Source organism: Meles meles, chromosome 21 (genome assembly GCF_922984935.1).
Source record: "Meles meles chromosome 21, mMelMel3.1 paternal haplotype, whole genome shotgun sequence".
In the NCBI taxonomy this organism is placed as follows: Eukaryota; Metazoa; Chordata; class Mammalia; order Carnivora; family Mustelidae; genus Meles; species Meles meles.
In genome coordinates, this window is record NC_060086.1 from 35,827,019 (window position 1) to 35,846,005 (window position 18,987).

Consider the following 18,987-nt stretch of genomic DNA (forward strand, 5'->3'; position numbering starts at 1 on the left):
CCCGATGTGGGGCTTGAGCCCAGGACCCGGAGATCACAACCTGACAAGGCAGAAGCTTAGCCATCTGAGCCACTCAGGCGCCCCTCAACATGTATGTTTAAGAGAGAAGTCCTGCAAGTCTTAAGACCTTGATTTCTAGGGGCCCCTGGGGGGCTCAGTCGTTAAGTGTCTGACTTTGGCTTGTGTCATGATCCCGGGGTCCTGGGATGGAGCCCTACATCGGGCTTCCCCACTCAACGGGAAGCCTGCTTCTCCCTCTCCCACTCCCCTTGCTTGTGTTCCCTCTCTCACTGTGTCTCTCTCTGTCAAATAAATACATAAAATCTGTAAAAAAAAAAAAAAAAAAGGACTTTGATTTCTAGACAGAAGCTTGGAAACACCGAATGCAGCCAGGTCCGTGCCCAAATCCAGGCAGCCTTTCAGAACTTGGGCTGGCTCGGCCCCTGAAGGAATGGCCCAAGGAATGACACGGCAGCTGGCAATGCCTGGTGAGGGTTGGGGAGCATGGGGCAGAGGCCGCTGGGAAATGCTCGCTGACATTGGCAGACTGTCTCCCGTCCTCTGAGGGGTCCCCCAGTGAGGTCGAAAGAGCCACTGGAGGGAGAGGTCAGGACACGCTCCCGTCCTGACCTTGCTCCTGCTTCACTGTGGGATGACAGCAAGCTGTGGCCCTCTCTGGTCTCAGTCCCCGCCTCTGGTCTATCAGGGCTTTGAGCTTCTCAAGAGCAGGCACAGTTACGCGTTTTTTAAAATGAAGAATGATGAGAAATAGCTTTCTGTGCTCCGAGCACGGCAGCAGAGGGGGAGAGAGAGCAACGTGGGACCAAAGGAGGTACTTTGAGACCATGGAAGTCCCTGGAAGAAAATAGGCCAGGGGGACAGGAGAGACCATATTGGGGGTGGGGCGCGTGGGTGCTTCACAGCAGGTGATCTGGGCGCCTCTCTGAGGAGGGGGTGTGGAACTGAGACCTAGACCGTGCGAGGGAGAGCCAGCTGAGGGTGGCAAGGAGGGAGTCCTCCGGGAACTCTGCTCCGGGGAACTGAGACCGCGCCCGAAGCCCACAAGGACAAGGGGACCAAGAGGGATCGGCATTGAGTGTGACATTTTGGGGGGAGGGAAAATAAATCTTTGTGAACGGCAGGGTTCAGTTCCGTGCCGCCGTGGGTTGGGTGGGCCGGTGTTCATGCCGCCCCCCAGCCCGGGGCCGGTGTGTCCTCGGTGTCTGCAGAGAGGGTGCACGGGGGTGGCGGGTGTCGTGGGAAGGGGTGCTCCGCTGGGAAGGGCCCAGGAGATGGCGGAGGCTGGTGGGTAGACGCGAGGATTATGCTTCCTGCGGAACTCCGGGCGGGAATGGGTCAGAGAGGAGACCTGGGTGCACTAGGTCACCTTTGAGAACGGAGCCGGCACAGCCCCATCCTCTGAGGCTCCGCTGAGTACAAAAAGGGTAAAAGCGCAGTCAACGGCGGGTCATGGCCTTCCGCCCGGCACCCCCGCTTCTAGGACTCTGCCCTCAGATCCACTGACGCGAGTGTGCAGGGGCGTGAGTGGAAGCGGGGGAGGCCGGCGGGCTCAGTCGGTGGAGCTGCGACCTCTGCCCTCGGGGTCCCGAGTTCGAGCCCCACCTTGGGAGCGGAGAATAGTTCAAGGTAAAACGTGAAAGAAAGAAAGAAGCGTAAGGATGTCCACGGGCAGTGCAGCTTGCAGTCGAAGAATGTTCGCAGAGGACCGCAGGCGCCATCAGTGGGGACCGGCGAGCCGCCGACCGCGGCTTCGGCCTCACAGGCCAGCGCCAGGCGGGCGGCCATGCCGGCGAGGCGGCGCAGCGGCTGGAAGGGAGTGATGCTGGAGGGTTCCCGTGCGGGGAGAAGCCGGGCTGCAGCACGGGCTCGCGGCTCCACACCCCGCCCCGCACCAGCCCAGGGGGACACCTCGCCCCAAGAATGGCAGACGCGGGCCTCCCCCGCGCAAACGGTCCCGCTACCCTCAGCGAGGGAGGAGGTGTGGGGGAGAGCACAACCCGCCGCGCGCCCTTAACCCCGAGCTCCACCAATCCAGAAAGTGGACGCTGGGGCCCCCTCCAATCAGGAGCGGAGGGCGGGGCACGAGGCCAGAAGTGCTACTCTGATGCTGTTCCCTCCACACGGAAACCTGAAGAGTGGGGAATAAGTGTTCCCACGCAGCCCCTATTCCTGGTGGGACGCACAGCAAGCCTGCAGACTGGTTCCCTGGAGGAAAGAAAGTGGGTCGGTGGCCTCAGGGATAGTAGCTAAAGAGACGGCTGGTGTAAAGACGCAGGAGCAAAGGGTCTCTCTTAAAGATCTAGAGGATCTCTTCTACTTATGAATGATATCCTCCAAAGCCCCTGATGAGGTCACGAGCAATGTCCTAGCTGCACAAATTCTATCTTTTAACCCATTTTGTTTTTACAGGAGGTCCAGACGTCATCACGGGGGAGCACTAAGTAGTTGGCATTTGCTTCTCTATGCCCTCATTTTCCTGGACATCTACCAGTTCCAACCGATCTGTAGCCACCCTTGTATGCCCCCTCGATCTTTCTCTTACACTGAACTCAAGACCTATTGTAAAAACTTAACTCTTTCCTCTGCAGGAGCTCCTTGCTAATGTCTGGAATTCCAGGTGTTAAAGCGGTGCCTCCCAGAATTGGGCGTTTGAGAACCAGCCTCAGGATTTTTGTTAACGCTAAAGGCCACCATTCCTTTTATTTACATAATATTTTTCTTAAATGACTCACTTTCAAAACTTCAAATTTGTCTATAAATAGCTTTACTTCTTATAAAAAGAAGGAACCTTAAAAATGAACTTATTAAAATCTAAACGACATTGTTAAATTCTAGCTACACTGACCTACCTAAAGTTCTGCTTTTTTTTTTCTTCCTTCCTTCTTTCCTTCCTTCCTTCCTCTTTCTTTCTCTCTCCTTCTCTCTTCTCTTCTTTTTTTTTTTCCTTTTTTTAAATGGCAGGTGTTTGAGACAGGCTAGCAACAAACTGGCTCTTTTTCTTTGGTGAACTCAGAAGGATTAGAAGGGGGACTTTCTCACTCCGTGGTTCAGTGTTATTTATTGCCGTATCAACCAATGTTCCAACCAAAAATCATGCCCTATAGCATTTGAGTTCCACACTTTGGAGAAAACTGAGTTACAGCCTTTCCCCCCTCTTCTGGAAAGTTTTAGTTATGTGTCCATATGCTTTTGTGTCATCTGAACTGGATAACATAGGAGGTCTGTTATCACCCTGGCATTTATAGCCCTCCCCGATGAGGTTGGCTTTTGGACAAAGGTCAGAAATCTGTTTGGGAGCAGCCTATGATGACATTTAAGAATCATGCAGGTGTGGGACACCTCCGTGGCTCCGTTGGTTAAGCATCTGCCTTCGGCTCAGGTCATGATCTCAGGGTCCTGGGATCAAGTCCCCATGTTGGCTCCACACTCAGCAGGGAGTCTGCCTCTCCCTCTCCTTCTGCCCCTCCCCCCATTCATTCTCTCTAATAAAAAACATTTTTTTTTTGAAGAATGATGCAGGCATCAATAAAAGAGTATTTGTCCTTTTAAGAAGAATTGGGAGAATCTCTGAGCTGGTTCGTTGGGTTCTTCTAATTGATGACGTGCAGAATTACAGCAGGGACCACCCAGTCTGAGCTCTGCAGCCAAGGCTCCTGGCTAGGTGTTAGGGAGTCCTGGGTCTTATGGAGCCACTCTGTGTGAGCCCACAAGAGTCCTTCCCCATGAGGGAATAATAATGAGTCCCATGAGTGAGAATAAGCGTGGTCATACATGGGACAAGCCCTCATGGATGACTGCCTTCGGCACCCTTTCAAGAGCTCTCCAGCATCACTTCTAAAAACCAGCTACAACCGCAGCTGTTTTGCCAGATTTCCGATTTCACATCGCAGTCACTTCCTATTGCATATTATTCAGACTGTCCAGCCATAATTTAAAAAAAAAAAAAGACTACCACCAAATCTCAATGGTTTAACATCCAGAGGAATTGTTTGTCCATCACTCTATCTGTCCAAAGTGGGAGGCTTCGAGGAATTGGGGCTGCACCATGCTAACGACGTCATAGGGGAGGGATGTGGGAGAACTCACACCTGCTCTTCAGCCTGGAAATGACATCTGCCTGCCTTGCTTGCAGCCCATTGGCCAGAGTTAGTCACAAGGCTCCACCCTCCCCGCAGGGGAAGCTGGGAAATGCAGTCCTTTTAGGAGGCATAGGGTCGCTCCTTCCTGCCCTGGCGCCTTTATGGAGCGCGCCACTCTGAAGAGGTGCGATGCTTTTCTGAATTCAAGATTCGAATTGGTCCTCACCTGTCCTCCACCAGGAGGAATATTTGGCATCTAGATGCAACCGGGAGCAGCTCCTCCTGCCAGATTATGTGCAGTAAATCCTCTCCAGACGAGGAATGATGAGAAGAGTGGTTTTCGCCTTTTTTTTTTTTTTAAGATTTTATTTATTGAGAGAGCGAGAGAGGTAGAGAGAGAGAGAGAGAGAGAGACTCCCAAGCGGACTCCCTCCTGAGTGAGGAGCGCTACACGGCGCTCGGTCTCATGACCCTGAGATCACCACCTGGGCCGAAATCAAGAGTGGGTTGGATGCTTAACACACTGAGTCACCCAGGTGCCCCATTTTTTGATTTTCTAAAACCCCACTAAAAATGGCCTGTTTTTCATTTAATTCTGTTCTATCATTGACGAATGTATTTCTCTTTTGCACCCCTTTAGCGTCTCTCTCTCTGTCTTTCTGGGCTCTAAGCGCCACTCCTCACCCCGCCGCGCCTGGTGAAAATGTTGGTGCTTCTGGCTTTCATCATCATCTTCCACATCACCTCTGCCGCACTGCTGTTCGTCGCCACCATCGACAATGTGAGTTCCTATTCCTTCCACTCATCCCACAACCCCTGGATCCTGCAGTCCATAGAAGCAGGATGGAGAACTTCCCCTAGTTGATTAGGATACGGGGTTGTACTCCCTATGGAGACATCTCAGTTCAGGCCCCAGGACTCGGCCTCCCGTGGGGAGGTTGGGAGCATCTCATGGTCAAGTGTGGGTGTGCAGGGACCTGGCTTCTCTCATCCCTGATGCCCCCCACAGAGCCTGGCATGCTGGCTGGGGCGTAGGGAGCTCTTTGAGGATGCTGCTTGGATTGAACCCTCCTCTAGATAAATTTTTCAACCTCAGCCATTTGGGGCTGGATCCATTTGGGGCTGGATCATTCTTTGCTCTGGGGCCATCCTGTGGACTGTAGGATGCTTAGCAGCATCTTTGGTCCCTGCTCACTGGATGGCAAGCACTCCCACCCCTACTTGTGAGAGCCAAAAATGCCTTTGGACATGGCCAGATGTCCTGAGGGGGAACAAAACCACCCTCAGTTGAGGACCGCTGTCCTGGATGCCCTAGGTAACCCATGCCAGGTGATCTCTGCCCCTCCTGCCCTTGCAAATCATGAACCCAACTGAGAGCCACCGAGCTATGCCCTCCCTAGCAAAGCTCGTGCTTGGAACTTTCCCGGTGGCCCAGGCTCCCCTGAAAAATGGAACTTTTTACTTAAGTACCCAGCTTGCAGCCAGATGGCAAGGATGCATTTGATAAATGACCTATTGGTATAGATTACTGTCTGTCCCAGCAGGAAATGAAGCTTTCTACCGAGGTCCTCAGTGGCCCACACCTTGATCCAAAAGCCTGGCTTCAATCCCGATCAGTTCAGCCTCAGGTGCATTTAGAGTCAGAAACATGGCTCCTAGAGGCCCCGGGTGTACCTCACGAGTGGCCACCAGCTCTGCTTACGTCTTACGTGTTAATTTATCATCACATAACAAACAGACCATCACAACACCTGCCCTGTAGGGAGTGAGTCCTGTGGAGTGCAGGCAGCCCTAAGCGGCAGAGCTGGGATTCAAACTGCTCCCCACCCTCGATCTCGTCAGGTAGGTAAATACAGTGATCAGTTTCGGTTCCTGAAGGTTCTGGAATGAGTGTCCAGGACAGAGCTCTCACACTGATACTGTGGCTTAAGGCATTGGGTCTGCCATCACCCAGAGGACCCCACGGTCTGCGACATAAATTCACTACCGTGAACGTTCTTTCCGAGCCCCCTTGCAATGTCTCTTGCCTCTACCCCTGTGGGATCCTGAAAGGGTCCCAGACCTGGCGAAAGGGACCGACAGACCTCAGGGGCCAAAAAGCATCAGCCCAGGCCCCCGTTAATCCTTCGGGTGCCCTTGGGTGTTTGTGTTGCTGTGCACTACTGAGAAGACACAAGCCCTGTTTTTGCCTCTCGGGAAGTCAGCGGGTGTCATCAGGAGTTAGGAATTGCACTTGGCATGTAGCCGGCACACGGTGGAGTTCAGTGACCGTCGGTTGGCTGGAGGATGGGAGAGGGAGATTCCGTGTTTGGGTGGGTGGAAGGCACACAGCGGGTCCTCTGGGAGCTGCAGAAGCACAAAGAGGAAGCAGGCACTTGGACAAAAAGAGGAGGGTTTTGTCTGATCGTTCCTTCTGTACCAGGCCTTGCCCCTAGATTTCAGCCTCTCTGACCCCTACCCCCCCCCCCCCGCCGACTTCACCGCTGTAGTTCTTTAGATTAACCGCGGTGCATGCCTCTGACCCCCCACTAAGCTTCGTCTGTGCCCCTGTGCCCTGGGAGGGCCCGGTCCCCGGCCCATGTCTTACTTTCCAGCCACCCCACGCATAGGGGAGCCCGTCAGAAGTGCAGAATCCCGGGCCCCAGCCCAGAGCTGTCAGTCAGAATCTGCATTTTAACCTGTCTTCCGGGGACTCGCATGCACAGGGCAGACGGAGAAGCACGGGTCCCGAGTCCGGACCAACCGCTGTGCCTCGAAGCCGAGTAGAAGGAGCATTTTCCTGGTTAACCCACAGCCCGTACTGTGTTTCCGTTTGTGTTCACAGGCCTGGTGGGTGGGAGAAGAGTTTTTTGCAGACGTCTGGAGAGTGTGTGTCAACAACACGAACTGCACAGAAATCGACACGAACTATCGGGGTGAGTGGCGAGCCGGTGCAGCGCACCTGAGCTGTTCCCTGTGAACAGTGAACCCCTGTTCGCTGCTTTCACGCCCTTCCTTGCACTCTCGGGGTCCCCCAGAGGGGCGTGGCCGCGGGCTCCCTGCAAGCTGGAGACAGGAGGGGTGTGCAGAACCCAGAGGCTGGGGGCGTGCTGGGCCCAGCGGAGTTGGGGGCACCCTTCCCTTCCCTGTTCCTGGACCCAGCAGAGCTTCTGTGTCTCTCGAGGTGCGGGAAGATTGGGCCTCCGGTGAGGCCTCTCTTGGTTGGTGCGCAGCCGCCCTCTCCTCGTGGTCTCACGGGGCGGAGGGCAGAGAGCTGAACCGGTGCTCCGTCTCTTCATCCCATTCACGGGTCCTCCGCCCACACAACCTGATTTGGGTAAATCTAAAGGCCCCACGTCCCAGGGCCATCCCGTCGGGGGTTAGGATTTCGATATCAGCATTTTAAGGAGATGGAAACCATCTGCAGCGTCTGTATTTGGACCGCCCCTGCGGGATTCCAAATACGGATTCCTGGTGGCCGCCCTGGAACCACTGTGCCCTCATCTCAGGGAGAGGGGTCCAGGAGTCTGTTTTTGGTTTTTTTTTTTTTTTTTAAGGAATCTGTATTTTTAACAAGCCTCCATGTGATTTCTGAGATTGGGCCAATTTGGGAAACACTACTCTTAGCCAGAGGGTCACAGCCTTGGCCCCACGTTGGACTTGCCTGGGGAACCTTACCCACCTCGCCCCTGTGCCTGGTTCCAACACCGGAGATTCTGACCTACATCCTCTCCCTGTAGTGCGCTGGATTTGTCTTTTTCATGCAGCTATAATTTACAAACAAGAAATGTACTTCTTAAGGGCTCGGCTTATAGAGTTTGGACAATTACATATATACCCACATAACGACCATCCAAAGCAAGATAGAGAATTTTCCTGCTTCCCTAGAAAGTTCCCCGGGGCCTATTTCCACTGGTTTCCCACAGGCCCCATCCCAAGGGCAACTACTTCTGACCTCTGTCACCCTAGTCTCCTCCCGTCTGTTCTTGGACTTTGTGTAGACAGAGTCATACGGTGTGTGTGTGTCGGGGGGAGGTGGTCAAGCTTCTTTCCTCAGCATAAGGAATGGGCCAAGGGCCTGGGTGCCCTGTGGGTGATCCCCACATGTGGCCAGGATGAACCAGCACCCGTTACTCCAAGCATTTCATGAAGGATTTAGAAATCACGCTTCCCCCCTGTAAATTTCAGGCAAAAGTCAGAAAAAAGGAGAAGGCTCGTTCTTAGGTTTTCCTGGGCAACTTCAGGCACTGTCCCCTCACCTCTCTTAGCTGCATCCTGGTGATAACCTTCAGCCCTTACCCAGGACTCCCCTCTTGGCAGCACCCCCTAAAATCCTTGCATGGATGAATTCCTTCCACTTACCCTGCCTGAGACGGGAGGAGCTGTTATCATCCCTGTTTTCCAGAGGAGGAAACTGGGAACCATGCGGGTGGTTCCAGTCTCTGTCCTTGACCTTTTCTCTATACCCGCAGTGTGGGGCTTCCACTGTGTTCTCCCCGAGTGCCGTGGCCTCCATCTGAGACCAGCTCCTTTCTCTGCTGAGACTTCCCTCTGCAGACCCCTGCTCTCCAAGAGGGAGCTCCTCCTTTTCTCTTTTTCCTAAATAGCGGTCACAAGGGTAACTCTCTTCTTTTCGGGGTGTACTAGGTAGTTCCCAGAGTACTTCTGAAGGTCACTCAGCCCCGTGAGCTCCAGATTCCCCAGAGTCCCTCTGGATACCCCTAATCCTGACCCGTCCATCCTGACTTCCCAAACCAGAGTTTGCCAGGTTGGAACCCGAGGGTTTGTACTTAAAAAAAAAAAAAGGAAAGAAAAAATCCCCAGCCCTGTGCTGAGAAGAATGACAGAGCAGGAGGTTCTCACTCCCTTTTCCAGAAAAAGACATTGGGGACCCTCTGGTCCAGTGCACAGATGGACACTGGGGGAGGGGATGTTGGGACCGACCCCTGGGCTGTTCTTGTGCTCATACTGTGCAAACGTACTTCTGCCTCCCATCGTCCCCGACTCTGGAGCTGTCCCGTCACTCTGCCCACTGGAGGGGCCCAGGGGTCTGCTGTCCTCAGTCCCGCTGTCTTGCCCTCTCCCCACAGATTACCCCACGATGCAGGCGGTCCAGGCCACCATGATCCTGTCCACCATTCTCTGCTGCATCGCCTTCCTCATCTTTGTGCTCCAACTCTTCCGCCTCAAGCAGGGAGAGAGGTTCGTGCTGACCTCCATCATCCAGCTCATGTCATGTAAGTACAGCGACGGGCTTCCTGGAATAAGCATTCCCTTCCCGGCCACGGTGAGCAGGAGCCAGGAGCCATGCAGCAGGCGAGGCTTTGGAAAGGAGAATCCGGCCGCCATGCTGTGGCCTAACACTTTATACCTCAGAGTCGGGATTTAGACAGAGGGTCAAGGCAGGCGTGCCGGAGACAGGAAGCCTCAGCCAAGATCTGCAGGGTAAGAAGGAGCTGCCATCAAGAATGTGCTATCTTGGTACGGAGGGAAGAGACACAGGTTCCCCAGGGAAGATCAGGGTACTTGACCTCATCCTGCCACTAACGTCCGTTGGTGATTCACTCAGGATGCTTTTGAGTTCAAGTAAGAGGAAAATCCAACTAACAATGACTTCAGCCCCAAAGACTGTTGCTTTTCTGAAACAACAAAAAGCTTTAAGGTGGAAGGTGCCATTGTGGGTCTGGCAGCCCAGCAGCAGCAGCAAGAACCTCCACTTGATCCTTTGATGCTTTCGTCCTTAGAGTGTCAACGATGACCTCCTCATGGCCCCCACAAGGCTGCTGTAGCTCCAAACATTCCTTCTGACCTAACAGTATCTGAAGCAGTTAACAAGGGAAAGCACGGCAACCAAAAAAAAAGTGCTTTATCCTCCCTGTCTCTTTCCAAGGAGTAATATTTTTCACTGAAGCGTTTCTCTGTGGCCAGAACTGGAGCATACTAGAAATAAACAGGAACAGGATTGCCTGGGGGTGGGGGACAGTTGGCAGAGTATGGTGCCGGGCCAAATCTGGTTCACTGCCTGGTCTTGTAAGTAACATTTTACTGGACTATAGCCCCGCCCATTCATTTGCATAATGCCTGCGGCTATGTCCACGTAGCCACCGCAACCATGGCTGAACTGAATAGTTGGAACAGAGGTTGTATGTGGCACACAGACCCCAAACTATTCTCTGTCTGGCACCTGTGGCCTTAGACCAGTTATGGGCTGGGTTTCCAGTTGCCCAGGCAAAATCGGGCTCAGCTAGCAGCAAGCGGGAAGTGAAGCCATACAGAGTGGGCAGCCATGACCTGCGATGAAATAGTAGCAGTGCTCTTTCCCCTGGACTAAAATAAACACCCGCCCATAATCAGAGCTCAAGTGTGCTTTCTCTCTGGCCGTGGTCTCCTCGGGTCTATGGCCCACGCTGTGATGTGGTCTGTGTCTGATTATTTACTTGCTCTTGGCAGGCCTTTGTGTCATGATTGCAGCTTCCATATATACAGACCGGCGTGAAGACCTTCACAAGAGCAACACGGAATTCTACCACCGAGCTCAGGAAGGCAGCTACGGCTACTCCTTCATCCTGGCGTGGGTGGCCTTCGCCTTCACCTTCATCAGCGGCCTCATGTACCTGATCCTGAGGAAACGCAAATAGAAGCCCGGGAGCGAGGTCGCTTTTGCTACAGTACAAAAATCTACGTTCAGATAACCGTTTTGTATATAATCAATTTTTTTGTGTGCGGTTTTTCTAGCAAACATATTGTTTCCTTTAAAAGCCAAAAAGAAAAAAAAAAAAAGAGAGAGAGAAGAATTTTGCATTCTTGAGATCAGAGAATAGACGATGAAGGCTGGGATGCGGAATTCCTGCCCATCTGAAAGTCTCAACGAGACCAAGCCCCTAGTCCAGCGATGCTCAAGTCCAAAAACATTCAGCAGGAGGTTTCTTAACCCTGGGGATGTGATGTGATGTGACGAGAGACCAAGAACTCCAGGTCTCAGGGGGACATCCTTCCCTAGGCGTGAGCTGCGCTGAACCCCTCCCCGCCCCAGCTCAGCCTCCCCTCCCCCTTCTGTCTGTGTTAGGGTTGGAGGTGGGGTGAGGGGTGAAGCCTGCTCAGATGTTTAGCCAAGTTCCATGTGAGAAACAGGTGTCACCCCTGCGTTGTGTCTATATCCAGACAAAAGCCCCGACCCTCCTGCGCTGGGCTGGGTCGAGAAAGTGCCACCCAGCTTGGGAGACACGGTTACCGGCTTGCTTTAGGGGAGGCAGTCTTTAACTTGGGGTCGGATTTAGGCACACCTTCCTAAGGCAAAGAATCTCAGCATGACCCCCAGCACACAGTAGTAACCGGGGCCCTCCCTAGACCTATGGAATCAGAGGCTCCAGGGACGGGGCCTGGGCACCTGCATTTCTAACAAGCTCCCTGGGGACACGTAGCGCCTTGAAGCTGAGGACCGCGGCCCTGGGGCCAGGCGAGCAGAGCCGCCTCATAAATGTTAAAGATCTTGTTGTGTCCAGATGGTGAATGCCGGCCTCTGCTGGCCTCCATCACCCCGGCCTTCCCTGTCTGTCTGTCCCGCAGCTGCTCACAGGTGGGTCTTCCCAACAGCAGCCCGGCCCCGCACCCCCACGGCCAGCCAGACAGCCTCAGGGTGCTGCTGTCTCCCTCCTCCTCTCAGTAGGAAGGCCCCGCCCTCCCTCTCCTGCCCTGCCTTCTAAGGCTTGCTGGCCTCAGTGGACCCACCCACTGCTGTTCCTTCAACAGCAGAAATTGCAGGGGGCTTGGTGCCTGCCCAGCACCGGGGATGCCATGTGGGCAGGCTCTTCTGGGGCTCGCCGTCCCGTGGAGAGCGCAGCTGGAAACTTAGGAAAAGTAATCGCACACTGAGGAAGGCGGCAGAGAACACAACCAGGGGTTCAAAAGCGAGGCTCATGGGTGGGGGGGAGCCTGCTCCGTCCCTGCCCGTCCCAGAGGCACTTAGATGGGCCGAAATACCACTCCAGCCAGCCATGCGGAGTGCCTTCATGGGGTGGTGTAGTCTGGGTTACCCCCAGAGGACACGTGTCTGGATCTGGAGGGGCCCGGCATCCCGAATGCAAACGAAGCCGTGAGAAGCTTCCAGATGGCGGTGGCTTTCCAATTCAGTGCGTGCACTGCCCCCCAGGGAACGTGCTTTGGCAGGGTCTGGGTGAAGGGCGCTCCGGGCGATTCTGAGACCGTCCTGCGGGGTGCCAGTGTGGTGGCGGCGGGGCGGGGGGGGTAGTTTGCCCTTAAGTGTGGGAGCATTGTGCCCGTGTGCGGCCAGGCAGGTGACCCCAGGAAGGGCCCGTGAAGCAGTTCTCCGCACCTCGCTGTCTGTAGCCTCCCAGTTGTTGAGTGCGCTGCTGGGGCCGTGTGGGGGACCCGTCTGCCCCCTCTCCGAGCTGGTGCCATGTACGTGCTCTTGCCCCTGACCTTCATCAGCCCCGGTCCCATGGAGCTGGGAAGATGTCTGGTTTGAGTGATTTAGGGCCACCACGGACACCAGAGCAGGACTGGGTTCTCTCTCCATCCACTCATTCACTCGCTCGTTCATTTTCAACAGACTAGTCAATGCTTACTATGTGCCAGGCACTGGGTGAGGCTCTCAAAACACAGGGCAAGCAAATTCAGACAGCCTCTCTGAGACGGGACCCCAACACCGTGCAGGGTGACATAGGGACAGAGACAGGACCAGTGGCCACCTGTGCCTCCCTGGAAAACTCCCGTGAGCCCTGCTGTGGGTAGGGAGGGTCGGTCACACCCCTGGGGTTTGCAAGATGCGACGTGAGCCCCAAAGAGGAAGGTAGGGCGATATGCCCCAGGGCTTCTCACCCGGGTGGCTTTTCTAGATTTTTCTTGTAGCCATAGTGGAAACAAACAAAAAGTCTTAGAGCCAGGAATCTGGAAAGCCTACTCTGCCAGGCAGTGTGTGAGTATCATTCCCCCAAACTTGAGCATCTGTGACGACCTCATGGATTTTTCTAGCTGGTCGCCACATCCATCTGTGACACCAAGGTTTTGTGAAATACGAGAGCTGCTTTCCCTCGCGACCCCCGACCCCGCCGGCAGTGTGACCTGCACCGGGAAAGCGGGGAGGACAAAACTGCCCGAACTTCTGACCTGTAGGTAGAACCAGCCCTCCCTCGGTGCTTGTTATCAGTTACCTAACACGGCAAATTAGCTGAGACACCCAAGAAGCAAATATTAGGACCAAACATGTTACCCGTAACAACCGTATTTGAAGGAACTGTAGTTTGCGCCTTTTAGAACATTTTTATAAAGTACTGTAATTCTCGCGTGGAGGGGCTACGGATGGAGACAGACTAACTTGTTTTGTTATTTGCATTAAAATTACTTTGGGTCTCTGTTCAGATGAGTTTGGAGGACTGATTTGTTGCCCTGAGTGAATGTGTATATTCAGACCTGAATACAGGAGAATTGGGGATGTTCCCTACCACACCCCCCCCACTGCCCCCCCCAGCCCCCAACGCCACATCCTCTCTGCTGTAGGTTGTGTGCCTGTGCGTATGGGAGTTCTGGGATGCTCTATATTTACTGGTGATGGAGAAACCCTGATCCCAAGGCCGCAGGCACACATATTAAACATAGCTGGAAAAGCCACAGCAGCTGTGGCTTCGTTTAAAATCTGTCTGGATTGGGGCACCTGGGTGGCTCAGTCCTTAAGCATCTGCCTTCGACTCAGGTCATGATCCCCGGGGTCCTGGGATCGAGTCCCACATTGGGCTCCCTGCTCCATGGGAGGCCTGCTTCTCCCTCTCCCACTCCCCCTGCTTGTGTTCCCTCTCTCGCTGTGTCTCTGTCAAATGAATAAGTAAAATCTTTAAAAAATTCTGCCTGGATAGGGAAATAACTTGCTAATAGTTGAAAGGTTACTTCACAATACAACAGGTGACAGTTTTGTGTACTGGGGTGGGGGGCAGTGGTTTTGGGGGGAAATGTGAGGGAAAGGCCTCAGGGCTCAATTTGAATTTTGGTTTGGGGACGAATTGTGATTTTAGGATAGCTGGGTACGTTCTGTTTCATGTGCCTTTCAAGTAGTCTATTTCCTATATTTTATATAACGTGAAACTGTGTGTGACAAAGTTTGGAACCAGATCACCCAGGCCATCAGCCTCTAGTGTTCCGACCGTCCCAACAGCCAGGGGACAATGCTGCCGTTTCGAGTGACACGTGCCATGTGATTTCTCATCAAGACAATCACGTGAGGTCTTTGCAGGGAGCAACCGATGTCTGACAACTCATCACAGGACAGCCTCCAGCGGCCTCTGCCTCTCGTGGAACCGGATTCCTGGAAGAAGGACCCGCAGGGGCTCGGGACCCCATGCTTGGCTAGTGATCTGGTGGTACCATCTGAAAGTTCTCCTCGACAGCAGAGCCAGCAGCCCCCCATTTTCTATTTGCAGTGGTCTCCAAGGATTGCAGAGACAGCCCTGTTCTCCAGTTTGCTTGATAAAGACTGTTGCTTTAAAGGGGTTGAGTGATGATGAAAATCAGACTATCTTCATGGAACACTCTGCTACAAAAATGAAAAATGCAGCCAGAAAGAAGAAGATGCTGGATACATAGGTAGATAAGTAGGTAGGTAGGAAGGTAGGTCGGTAGGTAGGTACATAGATAGATGAAGAGAGAGAGAGAGATCTTGAGTTTTTAACCTAAGGAATGCCAAAGGTAGTAAAAGCAATCTATCTGGGGAACCTACGTTCCCTTGTCTCCACACGGGAGCTGCAGACTAAAACCTTCCGTGGTTACTGTCTGTATTCTTGGTGTTTCTAGGGTTTTCTGTTGGTTGTTGGTTGGCTTGGCTTGGGGTTTGGTCCACGTGGCAAGTAGATGGTGGTCTCCCTAGAGAACTCAATTTTATCTATTTCCTCCATTTGGAAGAAAGCCTGTCATTCATTCATTCACCAAATCTTGGTGACTTAGCCTTATTCATTCTGGAGAACATTCCACACGTGCTTGAGAAGACTGTGTATTCTGCTACTCTTGGAGGGAATGTTCTGAGATGTCTGTCTGGTCCATTTGATCTAAAGTCTGGTTCCATCCCAAGGTATCCATAGGGTTTTTCTACCTGGATGATCTATCCCTTGCTGACCGGGGTCGGAAGTCTACTACTATTATTGTATCCCTCCCTTGGGATCTGTTAATATTGCTTTGTGTCTAGGGGCTCTGACATTGCATTAATGATTCTGTGTTCATTTTTACGGTAAACGGATCACTTCGTCATGAGGATGTCATAAATATTTATTCACCAGCTATGTGTATATTACAGCCTAAGCACTGTGCTCAGTGTTAGGTACCTAGTCTCAGCCCTGCTCTAGACTTACCTTAGTCCCCTTAGGAAAAAAAAAAAGTGAAAATAAGCATACTTGGTGCACAGGAAAATTACATGAAATTCGAATTTCAGTGTCCATAAATAAGGTTTTATTGGGACGCGGCCATGCCCTCTTGTCTAGCCATCACACTGGCTGCCTTCTTGCTTTGCTAGCAGAGTTACTGTAGGACACGCACAGCCTGCAAAGCCCTAATGCTATGTGGCCTGTTCTAGAAAATGTTTGCCATCTTCTGGTCTAATACAAGAAGGGAACTGTGTCTTTGTGTATCTCTTTTTAGGAACAAGAAGAGTTTTCCTAGAACCCTCTGGCAAACTCTTCCCAATGCCCTTGGCCTGAGGATTCCAGTTTTCATGCTTAACCCAGACACTGGCAGAGGTCATTAAAATGACCACGCTGAGCACTGCATCTTAGCTGGGTATCAGATTCCTTCAGCGAGGGATACACTCAGGAAGCACGCTCTTAGAAAAGAGAAGAGGCGGGGCGCCTGGGTGGCTCAGTGGGTTAAGCCGCTGCCTTCAGCTCAGGTCATGATCTCGGGGTCCTGGGATCGAGTCCCGCATCGGGCTCTCTGCTCAGCGGAGAGCCTGCTTCCCTTCCTCTCTCTCTGCCTGCCTCTCTTGTGATTTCTGTCAAATAAATAAATCTTTAAAAAAAAAAAAAAAAGAAGAGAAGAGGCGACGGACACTGTGTGCCCCAGTCCATCCCTGGGCTGCCCCACATGCACACATAACTCCGTTAAGAATTTTTAAGATTCTTATATATTCATGAAATGAACCAACCCCTTCCCAAGAGGTAAACAGTCTGAAGCCCAAACCAGTTAGTACTTCCAACTCGGGGGGCATTTGGTGACACTGATTACCCTCTTTATCAGATGTGGCACCTCATGGCCTGGCAGCCTGTGACAGGAAGCTAAGTTGTAGACGCCCGATGTCCCCAACATGTAACGGGGGAAAGGAACAGAATGTCCATCATAAACGATCCTCTTTGGAAAATGCATGAGCAGAAGGAGAATCAATGCCCAGTGCCTGAAGGTTCCAGCAGCAGCATAGCTGGGTGGTTCTGCCTTATGGTCTTTTACGAGGTGGGGCAGACTTTGAGCTGGAGAACGCCTGTCTCCTTGACCCGTGGCTGTGTCTCCTGAGGCCATACCGTCAAGCTGTCATCATCCTAGCTACATCCCTGGGCTTGGCCCTTTGGTGAAAAGACTAGGACCTGGCCTATCTTTTCTAGTTATCTCACCCATTCTGTTTGGCTTTCGGCATCCACGCCCCTGACCTGTGGTTCAGAGCAGGGCTTGGCACGAGACAGGTTCGCAGGCCAAAGGCCTGCTTTTTTAAGGCCCCAGAGCAAAGAACGCATTTTGGTTTTTAAAGAGTGCTAAAAAAACGTGGAGAAGAATGCAGCAATGACCTTAGGTGGCCCGGGACACCTCAACTCTTTACCGGCTGGCCCTTTACAGGCCAAGGGGCCTAGTCCTGGCTTAGAATTTGAGTCGTCCATCCCTGCCAATCTCGGAATCTTTGGACTTTAGACTGTGGGCTTTGGACAGAATCTTAGTAAAGCTGTATTTTCTTCCACTTCTGCTATTAGATGAACCACCTTCCGGCTCAAATGGACGTTTTCTCGCAGGAGCTTGGTGAAAACTCCAGGAAGCTGCACAGGGCACCAGCCCCGATATGTTTCTAAAACTTTCCCTGGCATGACAACATATGTCAGGATCCCGGAGTCCTGGGATCGAGCCCCGTGTCAGGCTCCCTGCTCAGCGCAAGTCTGCTTCTCCCTCTCCCGCTGCCCCTCTCCCTGCTCGTGCTGTCACTTACTCTCTTCCCAATAAATAAGAAAAATCTTAAAAACCCAAACAAAAGAACAGCGGCAGAGATGATTTGGTTGTCCAAGAGACCATACCAGCCTGGAAGAGGGGATCCTCACCGCCCTCGGCTCTGCCGCCTCCGCCGGCCAACGGCTCCGTAGAGCGTCTGTGGCTTGGAGCGCCCACGTTTAGTCCCATCACTTAGATGCGAGCCACAGTGACTCCGGCTGGTGTACCCCGAACAGGAGTTCCGTAAAAGGAAATCAGGCAGCGCACGGGCTTCGGAAGAAGGCAGCCAAGCCCCTGGGCATTGCCTTAGATCCTTCCAGAGAACCGTTTGCCAGGGAGACCACTGCGGGCCCCCCAAGATGGTGCACTGCGCCGAGAACTTACCTTGCACAGCCCATCGCTCCGCCTGGAGACATTCATCTATCCGCGCGGGCCCGACTCCTTCCGGAGCAGAGCCCGGCACGCTGCGTCCACCTGATTGGTGAAGACTGCGTCATGTGACCACGCCCTCGCTGCTAGGGAGTCATGTGACCACGCCCTCGCTGCAAGGGAGGCTGGGAAATAGGCAGCAGGCGTTGTCAGCGTCTGCAGGGGGAGGAAAGGTCGGCCACCCACCAGGACTCGGAAGGAAGGCACTTCCCCAACAGAAGAAGGAAATTCAAATGCTGGGCGGTCGAACCCAGTGCCAAGTGCCTGCTGCATCCTACCGGAATCCCGTTCCGCATTGACCCGCTCATGCTTCCCAAGCTTTATGGACGCGTCTCTCAGCCACGGCCCCTTGCTTGTAGACATGTACCGTCTGCACTATTGTTTGCCGAACATTGTTCTTCCAAGCAGCTATTTTTTAAACATAAATGCATTGATACCGAAGGAAAGTATCGGGTAAGTTGAAAACCAGCATCGGTTGTCCCAAGTGACCTGGATATGATTTAAAATGAGAATGCTATTAAGTGCATAGTCTGGTGGAGGCTTTGAGCCCGAGAACTGCTCCTTTCCAAGGAAGAAGGGAGGCTAGGAACAGATGGAGAGGCGTGAAGATAGGGTCGGGACCATAGCTGCTCGGTCAGAAGACAGTGACTGCCCCCCACGCGGTGTGACTGTAGGTATCATCTCATCTAGCTGGGTAGCACTGGGGTTATTTGCCTCGTAATGGCAGTGTAAAAAAACCCGTGAACCGATGCTCTTGCTGGTGTAAGGGAATTCACAGGTGTGCCTGGTTCCGCCAGATCACGATTTCCTGAGTTTCCTCTTTCAAGCTGGCCTAGTGATACGGCCCAATCCCACACGGATGTCAGTGAGGCCATACCTGGATGTGCACCATCAGAGGCTTCCAGCCTCCGAGGAAGCCCGGCACGCCCCATACTCTCACCCCCGCTTCTGACCACACGCCCCACTTGGGCTTCTGGGACGGCAGTGACCCAGGAGGGCAATGTGTAATCCCACGCAGATGGCTAATTACAGAGCGCATCTGGCTTTTTTAAGGGGCTGAGGTTTCTGACTCATTGCCTCTGGGGTCAGAGCTTTGATTTGTCTTCTCTGATGGCTGCATTTCTCCCTCCCACCCAAGGCCATGGCCCCGGAATTCTGCCAACAATCAAACCCTCCCCAGAAGGCAAGGCCAGGCCACCTAAGACACTTGGGCCTCAGAACCAGACAGGCCCAGGTTCCACTCTGACTCAGCAACTAGTTGCGTGGAGGCTTTGCCAACTGACTAAGATGCTGCAGACCT

The 18,987-nt window shown here is 53.1% G+C and overlaps 1 protein-coding gene across 1 annotated transcript in view; it reads left to right on the plus strand.

The window, feature by feature from the left end:
• EMP2 (epithelial membrane protein 2) overlaps positions 1-13,563 on the plus strand; it is a 29,982-nt gene extending 16,419 nt beyond the window's left edge. Inside the window, exons 2-5 of the mRNA XM_045994146.1 lie at positions 4,741-4,881; positions 6,925-7,015; positions 9,170-9,316; positions 10,530-13,563. Of these exons, the coding sequence (XP_045850102.1) occupies positions 4,804-4,881; positions 6,925-7,015; positions 9,170-9,316; positions 10,530-10,717 (504 nt within the window). The 5' untranslated portion in view covers positions 4,741-4,803 and the 3' untranslated portion in view covers positions 10,718-13,563. The remainder of the gene's footprint in view (positions 1-4,740; positions 4,882-6,924; positions 7,016-9,169; positions 9,317-10,529) is intronic.
• Positions 13,564-18,987: the final 5,424 nt, after the last annotated feature.